This window comes from Hirundo rustica, chromosome Z (genome assembly GCF_015227805.2).
Source record: "Hirundo rustica isolate bHirRus1 chromosome Z, bHirRus1.pri.v3, whole genome shotgun sequence".
NCBI lineage: Eukaryota > Metazoa > Chordata > Aves > Passeriformes > Hirundinidae > Hirundo > Hirundo rustica.
Genome location: NC_053488.1, coordinates 75939601 through 75959372, shown reverse-complemented (window position 1 = coordinate 75959372; position 19772 = coordinate 75939601). Strand labels below are relative to the sequence as shown.

General features: G+C 44.4%; 1 protein-coding gene across 1 annotated transcript in view; it reads left to right on the top strand.

The window, feature by feature from the left end:
- Positions 1-19772, top strand: part of GRIN3A (glutamate ionotropic receptor NMDA type subunit 3A) — a 51829-nt gene that overhangs the window by 17590 nt on the left and 14467 nt on the right. Inside the window, exons 4-6 of the mRNA XM_040091028.1 lie at positions 6611-6756; positions 15396-15511; positions 17687-17838. Coding sequence (XP_039946962.1) covers positions 6611-6756; positions 15396-15511; positions 17687-17838 — 414 coding nt within the window. The remainder of the gene's footprint in view (positions 1-6610; positions 6757-15395; positions 15512-17686; positions 17839-19772) is intronic.

The window sequence follows — 19772 nt, the reverse complement described above, 5'->3', positions numbered from 1 at the left end:
CTGGGAGCACCATGTTATGCAAGGCACAGAAGACTGAGAAGTCCCAAAGCTTGTCCTGGCACTGTCAGAGAAGTTGGATATACTGTAGAGCTCTTGTGTTTTCTTAAACACTGTGTAACCTCCCTGTCTCAGGGCTCAAGTGACCCAACAGCCATTTCACTTCCTCAGTGCTTAGCAGCATTGACATTCCCCTTTGTTTTCTTACACAGTGCAAGAAAACATTGCCTCTTGTTTGTTTCCTTACCCATGGTATATTTTCTTCAACAGCAAGACTTGTTCTTGGAAATGCTGGGCACAGTCCATGTGTCCTGTGGTAGATACTGTCATGAGAGGTCACAAGGACAGCAGTGTTCACAGGGACACCAGTTCCAGAAATCAAGGCTCTTTAGCCTGTCTCCTGCACCTTCATCCTCTACTACGCAGCAGCATGTCCTAGCCCTTCCTCCCAAGATTGCTGCCTTCAAAGAAGATGGAACATCTTCCTGAGCCATCTATGTCCTGTGCAGCAAGATCCTCTGGTCTTGGCATACCACAGCCCTGAACCTGTGAAATCCAAGCCCTCAGTGTTCAAGACAGGCGCTCAGGCCCCTCTGGCTCCATGTCCCGCTCATCTCTTGAGTCTCCCCCAAACACTAAACCAGATCCAAATGGGATATCACCATGTGCATCAACACAACTTCATGTGCAACACCTTCCTCACAATAGTGTGCAGCTGGTTCTAAAACTTCAGGGTGCACCTGAAGAATAATCCTTCATTGTATACACCATTGCTTCAGGTATAAAACTCAGTTCACTGATAACGAAATCCATGATCTTCAGTATTTGAGGTGCAAAAAAAAATACTGTTAGCTGCTGGAGCTGTCGCCCTTTTTAGGAGAGCCACTAACCAGCAGCACTAAATAAGTTTTTAACTCCTTTTAGTTTTTAACAAATAAAATTCATTAGCAGTTAATAGCTTTTAACACAGTTAATTGATATGTTCATACCCTTGCTGTTGGACTGACTAGGCTGTTGGTGTTTGCCTGCTCAAGCTCAACTGCAGTTGGCTGTGGTGGCCTTGACAGGTAACACTCAAAGGGCTGGTTGCTTGATAAACGCTAATGCGTCTTCAGAAGAGAGATCCAGGGAAAATTTCTTCACCATAAGGGTTGTCAGGCATTGGAACAGGCTGCCCAGGTGTTAGGGGTTAGATTTCTTCCTTTTTGGCTTGTAGAATTTTTTTCCCATGAGTTGCTAGGAGGCTAACTAGCAGGTACCTATGAGTAATTAAGCAAAACAAAAGAAGTAGCAAAAGTTGGGAGAGGAGTGTAGCATCTGGCTACACTTCTTTTGCCTCTGGGATTTTCTCAGGGGGGAGGGACGGGGGGGCGGGGGGGGGGGCAGTAAAGGATGGGGCTGGGGGCAGCTGCTCTCTCTCTCGCTCAGCATCAGAAGGAGGAGGGTCAAGCTGTTGCTTGCTGCAGGGAGAATTCACTGTCACCATTGGAGCCCATCCTAGGGACCTACCACCACTTGCTCATGCGGTGGAATTCTGAGCTCACCTTTTCCTGCCCTGCTGACAGCCAGGCCACTGCTGTCCCACCCTCGCTGCTTCTTCGGCACTGCTCTGGGTCTTTGCTACACTGCAGCCCTGCATCTCCTGCCCTGCCAGGACACACCGCAGCTCCAGCTACCACCGCGGAGCTTCTGCTGCATCTCATCCCTGAGCCTGGGATTTCTGCTCTTTCCTGCTCTTTCAGCTTGGTGCTCCTCAGAGTCCTGAGGCAGGGGGATCAGACTGCCCCAGGGTTTTGGGAAGCAAAGCCTCTTCTTCATCCCTTCCCGTCTTGGCCGAGAAGGCTGTCACAAGGTTCCTAGTTTCTGTTTTGTTGTTAATGCCATAGTTACTGTTGTTTGTCACACATACTAGTAAAGAACTGCTATTCCTACCCTTATATCCCTGCCTGAGAGCCCCTTAATTTCAAAATTATAATAATTCAGAGGGAGGAGATTTACATTCTCCATTCCAAGGGAGTCTCTTGCCTTTCCTAGCAGACCTGTCTTTCAAACTAAGACACCAGGGAAGTGGTGAAGTTATGATTCCTAGAGGGGTTTAAAAGACCTGTAGTTGTGGCTCTTGGGGACATATTTTAGTGATGGGCTCAGCAGTATTGGTTTAGTGGTTGGAGTCTGGTCTTTAAGGTCTAAATGACTCTGTGATTCAATGATCTGATAGTTAAAGAAATTTAAATATCTTTATTTGACATACTGCTGTTTTGCAATATATGTATCCATTACAATCTTCACATCTCTTTCAATGAATTGTCAAGCCAGGACAATTGTGGTGATGATTTTCTTGGGACAGAGAGTGCATAAACTCCACTTCACTATTACCTCAGAGCCTCTCTCCAGGTCTTGAACAAACCTTTTTCTTTCCACTTCTTACAGCCCTAGATGTCTGATTTTTGAGATACTTTGTAAGGCTATCTAAGCCAAGTGCAGCTATTGTATTAATTTATTTTTAATCGTACTTGGGTTACCAAGTGTTCTGGATACACAAAATGTCAGCAATCCCTAGTGCCCTTTACCTGCTTTGTGGTGGTTATTCACCTCTGACACTGAGTGTTGAATGAAGAAACACAGTATATACATAGAAGCCCACATAGTAGAAATTACTCTAATTTCAACAGCTATTTCTTCCAGTAAGCTTGTCTTTATATTTGCAATTACTGGTATAAAAGTAAACTGCCTCCCCTGAATTATGAGTTAAAAAAAAAAAAAAACAAAAAAAAAACCCCATAGATTCCATTCTTGATTCTTCAAATGCTGATTTTTCAGACTTTATGGTTTCTCTGAAGCCCAAAGCATTAATATTGCATTATTGCTTATAGAAAACAGAAAGACTGTTTCAGTATAGGACTTTCAAAATATAAGAAATACAAAATACAAAATAAATACAAAATGTCTCAAAAAAAGAGACAACTTGCCAATAAGGCAAGATTCACAGTAAGTCTATGGCATTTACCTATCCTGTCAGGACTGAGATATTTGTGGTTTCCATCTTGTCACATAATCTTCCCAGGAGAGGACTGCAGAAGGTAAGAAAGCAGCAATGACAAGTGATGAGTCTTGTTTCCATCCTGAAGTTTTTATCTTCTGTTGAAACAAATAACCCTTAGCAGTCTTAGCAAATCATCAGTGAAGTGCTTTTGGCAGCATTTTGGATTTGTCAATCCACAAAGCTGCAAGCAAGCCTTTTCCCCCTATGGATAAGCAGCAACAAGAAGAAAACAGAAGTCCTTGAAAGACATAGAAGATTAAAACAACTGCTAATATTTATCCTTCATAAAAGGAGTTGATCAAAAACAAAGTTACAGATGCATAATGATGCTTAAGAAAAAGCAGAGATTACCAGAAGCAGGTAGAGCACTGGATAAGGGATGGCTGAACAACTCCCTTATACAGGCTTCCCAAGACTTCCCACCAGGCATATGGTGTTGCTAGAGACAAGATATTAAGCCAGATGGACTTCTGATCTACACATGATATTGTCATCATTTGGGGTGAAATTTGACAGCAAGCCCAACACAAAGCAAATCGTGGACAGTCCTCAGTAAAGGATTTAGGATGGAAAATTCCATGGAGGTGTAGTCTACTGTTTTTGTACCAGCCTTTATCATTCAGGCTTAAAAGTTTAGCCAAATGCAGACATTAGTGACAGTCTGAGTGAGAGATGCTTTCCAGTGAAGTCAGATTCTATCTGAAGATCAGATGTTGCACTGCAGTTGGCATCACTAGGTGGGCCACAAACTTCACATGAAGCATCTAAGTTGACTTAGGTATCTGTCAGGCGATTGAAGGGATGGGGTCTCCATGGTTTGCATCATGAAGCCAATTTTATTGAACACACTGCTGGTTTATATACTGTCGCAGTGTCCCTCACAGAGCAGCGGCTCCATCCACCCAAGCTAGCCCAACACTGCGGTCCGACGGGGAACACTCCTCTGAATCCTGGGAACCAGAGGAGCGGCTAAGGGGGTTTTCCCCTTATCAAAGGAGAGACCTTGCTGAAAATGGAGGAGGGGGTCTGACTCAGCTGGAGGGCAAATTCCAAGGTCTTTATTCAGTCCCAGACAGAACATCTGAACCTCAGGGGAGCAACTCCAGCAGAGTGCCCGGGGCAATGAACTCTGGGCTTAAATGCAGGGGAGGGACGAAGGGAGGAGACAAACCAACATCCAATGAGGGACAAGGTGGGAGTAGAACAGGGTTGGAGGGACATTTAAAGAAACCAGTGAGAACACAGAGCGAGGAACATCCTCGGCTCCTGCCCTATTACTCAATGTCCTTACCTGAACTTTCTAGAAGCTGGGAGGAGCAATTGAATGACAGGCAGGGCCCATAGGAGCGGACTGGGAGGAATATGGGAGGATTGACAGGGACAAACCTTGGAACATATAACACAACATTTCCTCAGGAGAACAGGGGAGTGCAGAACAAACCATTACAACAAAAATAAATAACATAAAATATAATACGAAAAAAAATAACACAGAGAACAATGCAACAATATACCTTGCAAGCATAACAAGTATATCTGTTTCTTAGTAACATTGCTTACCCGTCAACTGGTACAAACATACACACATACACCTTGATCTCTTTCTTCTTCAGGGTCTTGCCTCGACTTGCCAGGGCTTGTAGCTTTCTAGCTCATCTACTTCTGTAATGAGTTCAGCACTATTTTGAGTCCTGCTTCCAAGGCGTATTCCCACAGGTGCCAGTGTGGTTCAGTGTTGGGTCTTAATGGGATTTTTGGTCTCTTCACTGAAACTGCCAATAAATAGAACCTACAAAAAGTAGTCCTGACTGTGGTGATGGTCTTCTTGGGACAGAGAATGCATGAACCTCACTCCAAGTTCCCTCTTTGAGCAGGTTGTCTTCAGTGTCTCAAGACTGGGGCTGGCAGCATTGTGTTGGAAGTCTCCATGATGTATTGCCACAGCCCAGCTCCTGTCATTTATGTTTTCTGGCACTTGAATACTGCTCCCACATTCCCAGGCAAGAACATTTCCCTCCGTGCCCACAGTCCTTCTGGCACAGCACTTTGGCCAGCTCCAGATGGAGGCACACTCAACATTGCTTGTCCCACAGCCATCTACACCAGAACAGATTTGGATTTAAAAAAAAAAAAAAAAAAAAAAAAAAAAAAAAACCAACCACAAACCACCACACAGGACTGCCTCCATACCCACAGACTTGGAATTAAGTCTCATTCCTGGGTTGCAACGCAGGGGCCAGATCAGTAGACCACAACATGGTGGTAACCACCTGCCCACTTTCATTTTCAATTTCAGGTAAAAATTATCAGAAATACAGAATGTTCATAGCTTCCATGACACCAAAAACACCATCCAAAAGACATAAATTGGGTGACTGTGAGTTTACATCCTATCTCTGCCCTTCTTAAAAAAACTACAAACATTTTTTGTCCATGGGGTCATTGAAGAGAAGACTGGGAAAGGTCTTTTTATGTCTTTGTGCTGCCCTACACTCTGTTCTGCTTAGTTGATAATGCAGAGGCCAGATGGACTGTCAGAATACTTCTTTTCTTGGTCTTTGCCAAGCAAAGTACAGCTGTGGTGGGATCATCTTTGCAAGCTGCTGTGATGTCCATGAACTTCCTGGGAAGCAAATGCAGCATGACTGCTCCAGCCTTAGCTCTGTTTGGCTTCCTGTGCCCTGAAAGCTTGGCATGTTAGGGGCTGGTGGATTGCTGAACACTTTTTAATTAGTGTGGCTTGGCAGCACTTGGCCGGCTCAAAGAAGTGCTTGGCATAGTGGGAGATGCTGCCTGACTCCTCCATGGCAGCTTGAGACTTTCTCCAGGAGTCACTAAATGCTCCAAAGGCAGACAGAAACTTCAGAAAGTAGAGCCCTGAACAGGGCTTCTTGGGGCTGCAGACTGTGAAGTCAGTTCAAAGAAGGGCAGGGAAAAGAACTTCCAGGAGACTCTGTGTGTGTGTATCCATGGTTGCAGCCTGGGCCATGCAGAAGGGAACTTTCCCTCCTCACTGCAAGGGGAAACTTTTTGGTTACCTTTCAGTCCTCAGTGTGTCTGTGAGGAATGGCAGCAAAGAGTGTGATATGGTTCCAGACCTGTAGAAATGAACTGGGGGTCCTACCCTTCTGCTGAGGGCTAAATTTCATACCTATGACCAAAGTAAAACATTCTGCCAAAACAAATCTAAGCTGTGTGTCCTTTGCTGGGTACCCAGAGCCCCAGAAAGTGGATTGTAGCCAGCCCAGAGACTGCCTAGTCTCATAATAATTTCTGAAACATTGTCTGCTCTAGAGACAAATAATCCCCAATAAACACCAACATCTGGGTGTTCAGGGTGTTTCTTCAACATTTGAAGAAAACCCTGAGAGTATACAGACAGGCTATTTAGTCACCAGGTAAGTCTTTCCAGGCTTTTTCTGGGGAAAAACTTGCTTCGGGAAAACACCTGATGAAGGCAGGTCCACAAATGCCAAAGATTTCTGAGGAACTGTTGGCACACTAGGGCTGAAATACCAGATGTGATGGGAGGCAAATGGCTCTGCTAATCCTGTCCTGTCCTACCCTCAGCTCCACCACCCATCCCAAGGGTTCCGGTTCGGCACAGTGCGGGAGAGCAGCGCTGAGGACTACGTGAGGCAGAGCTTCCCCGAGATGCATGAGTACATGCGGCGCTACAACGTCCCTGCCACCACCGATGGGGTAGCCTACCTGAAGTGAGCCCCTGCATGCAGCAACACACCTGTTTCCCTGGCCAGTTGTTATGATCTGGTTGTTAAAATTGTTAAGACAGATGTCTGGATTAAGGTGAAAACGAGGCCAAAGTCAATAGTACAGATTTTACTTAATGGTAAATGCCAGAGAGAGAGAGAGAGAGAGAGAGAGAGAGAGAGGGAGGTGGTAATGATGATGGTGGTGGGGAGAAAGAAAGACAATGACAGAGAGACAGATGTAGTTGAAAATATCATCATTCCATGGATGCCATGTCCCATAGATCCTCTCTTTCCCTGTGCTGAGGGTCCCACAAAACACAGGAGTTCAATGGATTAATACACATTTAGTAGAGGTGAGAATGCCCGACTGAGTGTGAGGGTGCCATCAGGCGAGGGCAATATCTAAACTGGCAAGTTTCTGAGCTTGGGAACCCCTCATCAGGCAGTGAAAAACATCCAGAAAAAAAAAAACAAACATCCAATTGAAGCAAAAGCTGCAAATGAGGGTCCTCAGTGTGGTGGGAGGTAAGAAGGTTCTCAGAGAGGAACCTTAATTTATCATTAAAATTAATAAAAGAAACAATAGACTGGTAAAAAGTAGTAAGTCTTGTTGCTTTAGGGAATCATGATGCCAGTGTGCCTCAGAGACATTTGTGCCTAACAATCTGGGGGTCACACAACTCTTCCAAAAAACAGGGGAGATGGTAATAAGCCTGAAATCATTCATTCTTATCTTAGAAGTTGCCTGGCAGATGGCCTGAGAACTTTTCACCAGTTGTTTTTCCTGTTGTTTCCCATTTATATACTTTTCTTCAGACCCATCCTGTTGATAACTAAGACAAATGGCAGTTCTTTGAGTCAAACTGGTGTCAATGGATTGAAATCAATGAAGTAATCACATCAGGAGAGCACCCAGACTTTTAAGGGGACAAGAATGGAGGGTGCAGTCCTGGGATCAGATGAGAACAGGCACTGCAGCTGTTCTTTTGTATCATAATTTTATCCAAACATGCTGTTCAGAAATGACTATTTTAGTAAAATTCACTCATTGTGCTCATGAAGACAACACAAGAAAAAGGTAAATTGGGTGAAGGAAATAATTTACCTCATGTTCAAGGAAAAAGGAGAAGAGATACATTTGAATAAGCATCTTGGGTTGCAATATGTAACCAAAAATTTGTATTCTATTTTCCATCTGTTGAAACCAGTTGGGGAGGTGGTTTTGTTTATCTCTTGTATAAGCCATTCCTCATAACTCTGGGGGGAGGGGGCAGGTGTCTTCTCTTAATGGGCCAGGCTGTTAAAACTAGGTGGAGCAATGTTCTTTATCTCTTTCACACCCATCCTCCCTCCAGGGTGATATCTTCTGTTAATGGGCCATCAAGGCTCACTGCATAACTGATAACATTACATCATCCCATTGTGAGATGCTCCACACAGTGGGAGGAGCCAAACATTCCTACCTAGATAACAGCTGAAATTCAGCACAGCAGGACAGCCTGGTTTTGGATTTCCCAAAGGAAGACAGGACCCATTTCGCCACCATTGGACACTTCCACAGAATCATCTCTACTCCAACAGAACTACATCTGTTACTTCAGGAGGACTTATGCCTGAAAGGCCCTAATTGCAAAATTATAATAATTTGGGGGGAGGGGAGGAGGCGGCTTACATTCTCCATTCCAAGGGAAACTCCAGCTTTCCCTTACAGACACCTGTCTTTCCAAATCAAGACAGATTTTGGCACCCGAGAGCAGGGCTTGAGGACATTGAGAGAAAAAGGAATAACAGTTCTTGAGTGACCCAAGTCCTTGTGTACTGGATATAGAAATCTCGTTAAGTAACACCATGTAGTCTGGCTTACCCTGGTTCGGGTGGCACATGGTTGTGGCTATATTTCTCCCATTTGCAGGCCCTTATTTAAACATGGGCCCTATAACTAAGGCTTCTGTGGCTGTCATCCAGTTTGCTTTATGGGTTAACAAGATGAGGAATGCGTGGATTTTTAACTTCCTTTGGAAGGCAGGCACATGGATTCAGAGCTATCACACACTAATTGTCTGGGTTTGGGGTTACTTTAATAATGGTACCTACTGTGAGGAAATTACACCAGAGGAAATTTTTTCTCAGTCCTTCACCCAGCTCTTTGGGCATACCCTACCAGTTTTTTGAAGGGTTCAAATCTCCTCTGAATGCTATTGATATCATACAGTGTCTGGTGCTTATAGGCCTATTCTATTTAGCAGAGATAAGGGGAAATTGACCTGGATAACCAGCCTGATACCTATCCCACAGAATAGGAATGCTGCCCCAGAGTCTGATCCTACCCCACAGCCTGCCTCATAAATAAACCACCCAGATTAGGTTAAGGTGTTATGTGAGAAGGGCCAGATGCTGAAGGAGTACATTTCATCTGTGGCAGCCTCATTAACCCCAGCTGGTGGGGATCCTTCCCCCTGCCTTGAAGAAGGAGTGGAACCCACAGACATTACAACCATCCAGGTTCCAGCTGAACCACAAGGGCAGTCACAACCAGCAGTAGTCGCCCCTGTGGAAAAATATAAGATGAAAGTATAAGATAAAATGTGGAAAAGAAGTATAAGATGAAATCAAAGCACCCAGGTAATAAGGATAAGAAAGGAGGATCCTCACAACCCACAGGGCAGCCACAGGTTGACATCATCACTGAGTCCATGACGTATGAAACTCTGCATAATCTACAAAAATATATTGCACGACAGGGATGTGAGACTTATACAGCCTGGTTACTTTGGGTCTGGGACCTTATAGATATAGGTGTGCAACTGGATAGTGGTGAAGCAAGGAATATGGGACCCTTTACCCAGGACTCTGGTATGAATCAGATATTTGTAAGGGAGCCAGGGCCCCTTTTCCCTCTGGGAGTGGTTTGTAATGAGTGTAAGGGAGAGGTTTGTCCACAGAGAGAGAATGCAGGAGCACCATCATAGAATGCACTGGAAGACCCTTGAGGAAGGGATCCAACAGCTGAGGGAAGTGGCAGTACTGGAGGTACTCTTTGGGAGGTGTGGACAGCATGATAATGACCCCGAAAAGGTCGGACACACAGGGCAAATGTTGTGGAATCTGGCAAATCTAAGGTCATCTCAATACGCCACATTCATTTCAATGATTAATGCTGATACCAACCTAGAGACAGTGGGTTCTATCACCAGCAGCCTCAGAAATTGTAAGAGTAGGATCAATAGCCCAGTGCAGGCTCATATCTCTGCTGTGGTTACGGAACTTAAAGAGGAGATGAGGGAGGAAATGAGGAACAGTTCCCATGTGGCACCAGTGTGAGTTATAGGCCCCAAAGTCAGAGCCCAACGTCCCCCAGCTAGAGAGACAGGGTACACCCCATGAGCTGACCTGAGGTTCTTTTTGCATGATCATGGGGAAGACGTGGGAACGTGGGATGGGAAACCCACTTCTGCCCTGGCAGCACAGGTGTGTAAACTCAAGGAGGGAAACACTCACCGAGGGGCTCCCTAAAATGAAGGTAGTCTCAGCCTTCCATGATGAAAAGTCCAGGTATTACATGAGTGAGAATGTTCTGTCGGATGCCCTTGAAGGAACCTCTACCATATATGCCCAGGAAAGGAATAATAACCAGTGCTAGAGGGACCCTGCCTCTAGCCAGGAAGAGGCACGGGAAAACCGGGTCTTTTGGGTGGTGTGGATCCAATGGCCTGGCACATCAGAGCCACAGAAATATGAAGCTTTAGTTGATACTGGTTCACAGTGTACCCTGATGCCATCGAAATATGTGGGGACAGAACCTATTTCCATTGCCAGGGTGACAGGGGAAATCACAGGAATTGACTCTGTTAGAAGCCGAGGTGAGCCTGACCAGGAAGGAGTGGCAGAAACATCCAATTGTGACTGGCCCAGGGGCCCCACATATTTTGAGCATAGACTTCCTCCAGAATGGCTATTACAAAGACCCTAAGGGACTCAGGTGGGCTTTTGGAATAGCTGCCGTGGAGGTAGAGGGCATTAAGAAATTGAATACCTTGCCTTGACTGTCAGAGAACCCATATACAATAGGACTCTTAAGGGTAGAAGAGCAACAAGTTCCAGTTGCCACCTTGACGGTGCACCACTGACAATATCAGACAAATCGAGATGCCGTGATCCCCATCCACAAGATGATCCATGAGCTGGAGAGCCAAGGGGTGGTCAGCAAAACCCACTCACCCTTCAACAGCCCCATTTGGCCAACAGGCCTATTTGGCCCATTTGGCAACTCTGATGAAGAATGGAGATTGACTGTGGACTATCATGGCTTGAATGAAATTACTCCACAGCTGAGCACTGCTGTCCCAGGCTAGAACTTCAATACGAGCTGGAGTCCAAGGCAGCAATATGGTACGCCGCTATTGACATTGCTAACACATTTTTCTTCATTCTTCTGGCTGCAGAATGCAGGCCTCACTTTACTTCCACCTGGAAGGGCGTGCAGTACACTTGGAACCGACTGCCCTAGGAGTGGAAACACAGCCCCACCATCTGCCATGGACTGATCCAGGCTGCACTGGAAAAGGGTGAGGCTCTGGAACATCTGCACTACATCGATGACATCACTGTGTGGGGGAACACAGCAATGGAAGTGTTTGAGAAAGGAGAGATCATCCAGCTTCTCCTGGAAGCTGGTTTTGCCATCAAGCAGAACAAGGTCAAGGGACCTGCCCGAGAGATCCAGTTCCTGGGAGTAAAATGGCAAGATGGATGGCGTCAGATTCCCACTGAGGTCATCGATAAGAACACCGTGATGTCCCCACCAACCAGCAAGAAGGAAACACAAGCTTTCCTAGGCTCCATAGGATTTTGGAGAATGCACATTCCCGAGTACAGCCAGATTGTGAGCCCTCTCTGGTTACCCGCAAGAAGAACGATTTCCACTGGGGCCCTGAACAGCAACAAGCCTTTGCCCAGATCAAGGAGATCACTCATATGGTAGCCCTTGGCCCAGTCAGGACGGGACCAGATGTGAAGAACGTGCTCTACTCAGCAGCCAGGAACCATGGCCTGTCCTGGAGCCTTTGGCAGAAGGTGCCTGCTGAGACTCAGGGCCAACCACTGGGATTCTGGAGCCAAAGTTACAGATGGTCCAAAGCCAACTACACTCCCACAGAGAAGGAAATCTTGGCTGCCTGTGAAGGAGTTCAAGCCACCTCAGAGGTGATTGGCACAGAAGCACAACTCCTCCACAGGCACCCCGTCTACCAGTGCTGGGGTAGATGTTTAGAGGAAAGGTTCCCTCCACCCATCACGTCACCAACGCCACATGGAGCAAATGGATTGCCTTCATTACACAACACGCCCATATTGGAAACCTGAATCACCCTGAGATTTTGGAAATAATTGCTAACTGGCCAGAAGGTAAAAACTTTGGTCTCATGGATGAAGACGAGCAGGAACAAATGACACATGCTGAAGAAGCTCCACCATACAACCGCCAGCAGAAGAAACATGATGTGCTCTTTTCAATGACAGTTCCTGTCACATCATAGGGATGAACCAGAAGTGGAAAGCAGCTATATGGAGCCCCACAAGACAGGTTGCAGAAGCTACTGAAGGAGAAGGTGGATCGAATCTATTTGTTGAACTCAAAGCTGTTCAGCTGGCCCTGGACATTGCTGAAAGAGAAGAATGGCCAAAGTTTTACCTGTATACTGATTTGGGGGTGGTAGCCAATGCTCTATGGGAATGGCTAGAGAAGTGGGAAAAGGCTAATTGGCAGCATAGAAGAAAACCAAATGGGGCTGCTGAGCGGTGGAAGGACATCACTACCAGGGTAGAGAAGTGTGGTGGTTCTAGGCAGATTTTGGGAGAAATCTTCCTAAGGGGCCCCCCTCCCCTAACCGGTTTGGGAAAAGACTTCTTCAGAGAGAAGTGGAAAAGTCTCCTTTTGAAGATCATCACTGTGCTCCACTGCTCCTCTTCACTGACGTTGGGAGAAAAGGGGATGTGCAGGGCTTGTCTTGGTGGGGTGGGTCCCTTGTGGAGGCTTTCGGTGCTTCCCCAGGTCCTTAGTCCAGAGAGGTTGGAACAGTTCTGAGGAGAGGGCAAAAAAGAAAAAAGGAGGAAAAAAAAAAAGAAGAAAAGAAAAAGAAAAAAAAAGGCAAAAATCTTCAGCTATTCTACAGCGTCCAACTACGCTAGCACTAAACTAACTAACTGCTGGGGAAAAAAACAACAGAGCTTCTTTCGTCTTGCTGTGTTCTAACTCCCCCGCTTCAAGGTCACTCCGATGAGCAGAGTTTTCCTGGGGAAAAACAAACGCGCTTCCCTCCCCCCTGCACTCAACAGACGATTGGGGGATACACAGTCACCCTAGGACAAGAAGCTATCTGTGAAAGTCCACCATATAAATGCCCATGTCCCCATGAGTTGAGCTAATAAGGAGCAGCAAAAACAACAAGCAGGTAGGTGAGGCTGAGGTGTCAAAGATAACCTTAAATTGGCAACACAACAGAAAATTCTTCCTAGCTTAATGGATCTATGATGGCTCAGGTCATCAGGGCAGAGATGCCACCTATAAGTGGGCACAGGATTGAGGAGTGGATCTAACCATGGACAGTATTTCTCAGGTTGTCCATGACTGTGAAACGTGTGCTGCTATTAAGGAGGCCAAGTGGGTGAAGCCCCTATGGTATGGCGGGCGGTGGTCCAAATATAACTATGGGGAGGCCTCTCAGACTACATCACCCTTCCCCAAACCTGCCGAGGCACGTGCCCTGTGCTGACAATGGTAGAAGCCACTATGGAATGGTGGGAGACCTACACTGTGCCTCACGCTATGGCTCCTAACACCATCCTGGGTCTTGAAAAACACGTCCTTTGGAGGCATGGTACCCCTGAGAGGATTGAGTTGGACAACAGGACCCATTTCAAGAACAGCTTTATAAACACCTGGGCCAGAGAACATAGCAATGAATGGATATATCATATCCCTTATCATGCACCAGCTGCCAGGAAAGTTGAATGGTGCAATGGACTACTTAAGACTACCCTGAAGGCACTTGGCTGGGGGGACCATTAAAAATTGCAAAATGAACTTAGCCAAGGACATCTGGATGGTCAACACCAGAGGCTCCATCAATTGAACTGGTCCTGCCCAGTCTGAACCCATGCACACAGTGGATGGAGATAAAGTCCCTGTGGTACACATGAAAGGTATTTTAGGAAAGACTGTTTAGTTTAGCTCCACCTCAGGCCAAGGCGAAACCATCTGTGGTATTTTTTTTTGCTCAAGGACTTTGTTCCACTTGGTGGGTAGTGCAGAAAGATGGATAAACCAGTTGTGTACCGCAGGGAAACCTAACCTTAAGTGAGAATTGTGTGTAAGGTTTCTTTGTATATGTATATATATATATTAAGTAGACATTATTGATTTGGGTATGATGCAGATGGTAGTAGAATAAGGGGTGGATAATGTCTTGGGTTGCAATATATAACCAAAAATTTGTATTCTATTTTCCATCTGTTGAAACCAGTTGGGGAGGTGGTTTTGTTTATCTCTTGTATAAGCCATTCCTCATAACTCTGGGGGGAGGGGGCAGGTGTCTTCTCTTAATGGGCCAGGCTGCTAAAACTAGGTGGAGCAATGTTCTTTATCTCTTTCACACCCATCCTCCCTCCAGGGTGATATCTTCTGTTAATGGGCCATCAAGGCTCACTGCATAACTGATAACATTACATCATCCCATTGTGAGATGCTCCACACAGTGGGAGGAGCCAAACATTCCTACCTAGATAACAGCTGAAATTCAGCACAGCAGGACAGCCTGGTTTTGGATTTCCCAAAGGAAGACAGGACCCATTTCGCCACCATTGGACACTTCCACAGAATCATCTCTACTTCAACAGAACTACATCTGTTACTTCAGGATGACTTATTTGGACTGCTTCCAACACCCTGACCAACAGGCTGTGAGGTCATATTCTGACTCTGTCAGGGTTTCTAGGATTTTTGTTTGTTTTGTTTGCTTGTTTTTTTATGTACTGCTAAATATGTATTTTTAATCTTCCTAGTAAAGAACTGTTATTCCTATTACCATATCTTTGCCCCAAAGCTCCTAATTGCAGAATTATAATAATTTGGGGGGCAGGGTGGGATTTACATTCTCCATTCCAAGGAAAGCTCCAGCTTTCCCTGGCAGACACCTGTCTTAACAAACCATGACAACAAGTTATCCTTCTGTGGTTTTTGCTCTAATAGTCCCTAATTTAACATCACAAAGAAACCAAGACAGCAATAGTATTTTAGTAATTTCTGATCTACTCCACTAAAGCCTTGTGTTCACCTCCAGTTGAGTCAAAGTCTGGCATTTCCAGCAGTGTTTTTTGTCTTTCAGAACAATTGTATTTCATGGGAGTAGAATAAGTCCTAAACACACTGCCTACTTTTAATGCACGAAGTTTGCATTTCATGCCCAATTCCCTCCTTCAAAATATAAATCAGGTTTTTATTTAGTTGCAGATGAGCAAATAGCGGGCCCTGGTCCCTGTTTTCATACGGTAATCTTCCAGAGAACTGCATAGACAAATGTCCAGTAAGTGTCACTGAGTCTCAGTCTGTGAAGTGACTGTATTTCTGACTTTGATGTTGAATACAGGCATGAACCAGAGAAACTTGATGCCTTCATCATGGATAAAGCACTCTTAGATTATGAAGTGTCAATAGATGCTGACTGCAAGCTCTTAACTGTGGGAAAACCCTTTGCCATTGAAGGTAATAAACAGTTTTATAATACAATGCTCTGTTCCTCACATGCTGGATTTGCCTTATGCTGTAGTATTCATGGTGAAAATATAGAGGTGAAACTGAGGACCCATTGAGGATTATGACAAAATCCTCAGTGACTGAGCAGAACAAAAACTCCAGCCTTTTCCTCTGGGTTCTTTTTTTGAGATCTCATATCACTTTTACTACCTGCTTCAAGACCAGGTTGGGTGAACCTTTGAGCAATTTGGTCTCATGGAAGATCCCCCATGGCAGGCATTGGAACAGAATTATCTTAAAGGTCCCTTCTAACCCAAACCATGCTGTGATTCTATGATCTGTTGCCATGCTCTATACAGAAATTATTTCAAGTGCTCAGACAGCATGTCTCCCTACAAGTAGGAGGCACAGTCCATTTCCCTGCTCACCGTGAAATAAAGAGGTGCCTGAAATGAGGCTTCTCTTCTGCCAGTTCACTTTGTTGACATGCATTCAAAACAGTTCATACATTTTCAAAATGCAGTTCATGCAGTTTCACTCTCATCTGAAGCAGACAAATACTGTTCCCAATTTATTGTCAGCTCAAGATTCCTACTGAGTCTGTAGTTAATTGGGAAGGGAGCCTGCCCTGGTGCTTGGCCTCCTGCAGCCTTGAGAAATTATTAAGGACAGCTCAGAAGGCAGCCTGGAAGCAAGGCTGGTGCGAAGCTGCTTCCAGCATGGATGGACACATGGACAGCAGACTTTAGAAACCACTTTTGTGATAGATGGCCGGTGGAAAGGACTGGTGCTTCCACTTTCCTCCTCTCCAAGGGCAATTGCTCCAGCTGTTCCCATCACAGTAAAATGACCTCCTATGACCTGATAAATCCCTTTCAGAAAGGTCAGCTCTGCTGAAATAAAATCAGAAGCTTCCACAACTTCAAATCAAGTAGCTTTCAATATAGAAAAAGAAACAAGCAGGTAGACCTTGAACTATATGATTTTGGATGATTGAACGTCATATCACCCAACGGCAAAAAAAGTATGCTGAAAATGTGATATTTATGAGTCCTAGCTCTGAAACAAATCTTTTGATGTGAGCAGATTTATTCTTGTGGAATTACAGACACAATGTAAAAAACTCAGCAGCAAGGGAGACTATTGCATTGTAGGAACACTTATCACCTCATCACTCATTGAAAAGTGAGCTGATGTCCTGGCAAATTCAGCACTTGTTTGTTTGTGAGGGGTTTTTTTTTTCTTTCTTCCTGTGTTGTTGTGGGGGGGGGGGGGGGGGTTTGGTTTGGTTTGGTTTGGTTTGGTTTGGTTTGGTTTGGTTTGGTTTGGTTGGTTGGTTTGTTTTAAGGAGACAATCTGAAATTCTGAATTCTGAATGGAAAAAAAAAATCCACAATGGACTAGAAATTAATCTCTTCAGGCAATTGGCATGCAACTGCATGTCTTCAAGGGATCAATTGTACTTGTTAGAATTTCTAAAGTCAGACCCCAGATTCTACAAATATAAATACCACATTCAGAGTTACTGAATTCATTTTCACTTACACTAAGTCCTTTGCCAGCACTTTAACATGGTGAAAGACAAAACAGTGGCTAAAGGCTGCATTTATTTATATCTGAATTTTTCTGTCAGAGCCAGAGCAGAAGTGCATAAATTAAAGCCTAGCCCCAGGGCGTTAAATTGCTGTATGATAACAATGAAGATTGTTCCATATATTTACGTGCATACAGCTCCTCATCAGAAAATGTGTAGGAAGAAAATGTCACATCTGACACCACAGTCACATCCACTGCTCTAACAATACAAGGGCACCACAGAATGGTGACATTGAGGCCCTTTTGCATTGCTGAAAAATCCATTACAAGGGCATGAAAAGGTCTGTGTTTTTAGAGAAAAGGTTTATTCATCCATTGCCTCCATTTTAACTCTTTGAACCTCCAGTTTTACATAATTATTGTGTGTCTGCAATAATTTTGTAATAATTTTCTTATTCTGTTTATATTAGGTGATTTTATTACGCACAAAAATGAGATCTTGTCTCAGCATTCTCAGAACACAGTAGACCAGGTTTGAGCTGGCTGGCTGAAACAGAATGCCAGCTTGCTCTTCCATTCTGAAATGAACATACATCAGCAAAAAACGAACAAGAAAGAGAGAGGTGATTGCACTGTTCTCTCTTCCAGGATATGGCATTGGCCTTCCCCCCAACTCTCCGCTCACTTCAAACATCTCTGACTTGATCAGCCAGTACAAATCCCATGGTTTCATGGATGTTCTGCACGACAAGTGGTACAAGGTTGTTCCCTGTGGGAAAAGAAGCTTTGCCGTCACAGAGGTAAGCGATGAATTCGGATCACCTAAGTGAGACTTTGTGCAAGCTGACAATTATTTCCCCTCATTCCTAATGACATGCCCACATGGCAGGGATGGTGGCAGCTGAAGGGAAGGAGGAACACATCTGTGGGACTGCACTGCTGCGTGAGACATCAGAGAACTCCTCTGGAGACAAACAGGGCACAAAAAGGGCAGTAAAAATGCAGATGTGTCTCAGTGCACAGCAAAACTGTCTGATTCCACTCAATTGTGTATGTATCACCCTTCACAGAGAGAGGGGGGAGCTCAGGACAGCCTAAATTTTTGATACACCCTGACCACTTCCCCACATAGGTGGCAGGTCCCTGTACCAAAGATAGGATTTCAGGCTGCTAAGATACCATGCCAAAAAAAAGGGGAAGTAGATCTCACTTCTGTGTAGAAGTATGAGAAAAGGAAGTAAATCTTCATGGATGTACATCCAAGTACCAAATCAGACAAGTTATGCCAGCTCATGGCAGCTGAAGAGATAGGCCATTATTTAAGAGAAAAAGATGACTTACCAGAATAGAAGTTTTTCCTCAAGTTCCCCAGACTATCAAGTGAAAAAATAAGACAAAGTATTGAGGAATTAAAAACGCCAGCAATTTCCGAAGCTCATAGCATACTCTTTTAGCTCAAGGTCTTCCAGGAGGGATGGGTTATGTATTTGCATGGATACAAAACAGTTAGAACTCTGCTATCTCCTTCTCAGTGTTCAGCCAAATGCCAAACACACCCCAGTGTTTCCCGAGGAAGAGGCGGCATTCTCCTATCAAACAGAAGCTCAGTTTCCTGGGCTCTGATTCCCACTTTTCAATGGTCACCTGCAAACCTCTGGCTGCTGACTAAATCACTAGAAAGTTAGCATTTTTTAGAGATACAACAAAGCAAATCTTTATTTGGCATTTTTAATATATAATTTGTTGGGGTATTTCTGCCTGTCTTACTACATTTTTTTACTTTTTCATTATGCTTGTGTCAATAAGAAATAAATTATATTTTACATCAGACATTCATAGGAGAAAATTCAATTTATTTTTATCCAACTTATTCATTTTTTTTCTTTTTTTTATGTGATTAAGAAAGCAATCTGAAACAGAAGTGTGTACTCACTGCTCTTTCTGATTTAGCTTATCTGAAGATGATATTATCATCTAAAAAGGGAATTGTCTTTTTAAAATAACACTTCCTTCAATAACTTCTTGTTACTCTGCATTTTAAAGGTCTTTTAAATTAAATCTCAGGAAAGTTACAAGGTGGTAGTGGTATAAATTACCTCAACGTTGCTTAAAACTCAAAACTCTTACAGCAGAGAAAACTTACCTTCCTAATAGTTCCCTAGTGATGTGACAAAAGGAGCTTCCTCTGATCATGTCTTACCCCACAGCAGTTATCTGGGCCTGTATGCTCTCTATTCTTAGTCATAGAATAAATTCCAGTTATAAGTACAATTTTAATTAGTACTGGTTTTCTCCCAGAACATATGGTTGCTTCTTTAAGTCTGTAAAGTGAGGTGCTTAGATCCCCTGGAAGGGGCATATGACTATCCACTGGGCTGCAGGAGTAAAGTATTAGGACCCGAGTAATACCTACCTATAAAAATTGCAAATAGATGTACATGTATGGGGGTCCTTGCTCAAAATGCTACCAATAGAGGTGCATGATCAACAAGATTCCTCAAGGCCTACCAACAAAGGGAGAAAAGGTGGGACAAAAATCTGCTCCAGTCTGAAGAGAAAATTCAGATTTTGCCCTGTGAATAGTTTAATGGAATTTCCACACCCCCCACACCCCCCCGACTATTGAATACGTTTTAACTGCAGGATGTTGGGGGAGGCCTTAAGCATGGTGTCACAGCTGGAGGACATGTTGTGCTATAACATAATTAAGTCTTTTGCATATAACCTCCCTCTG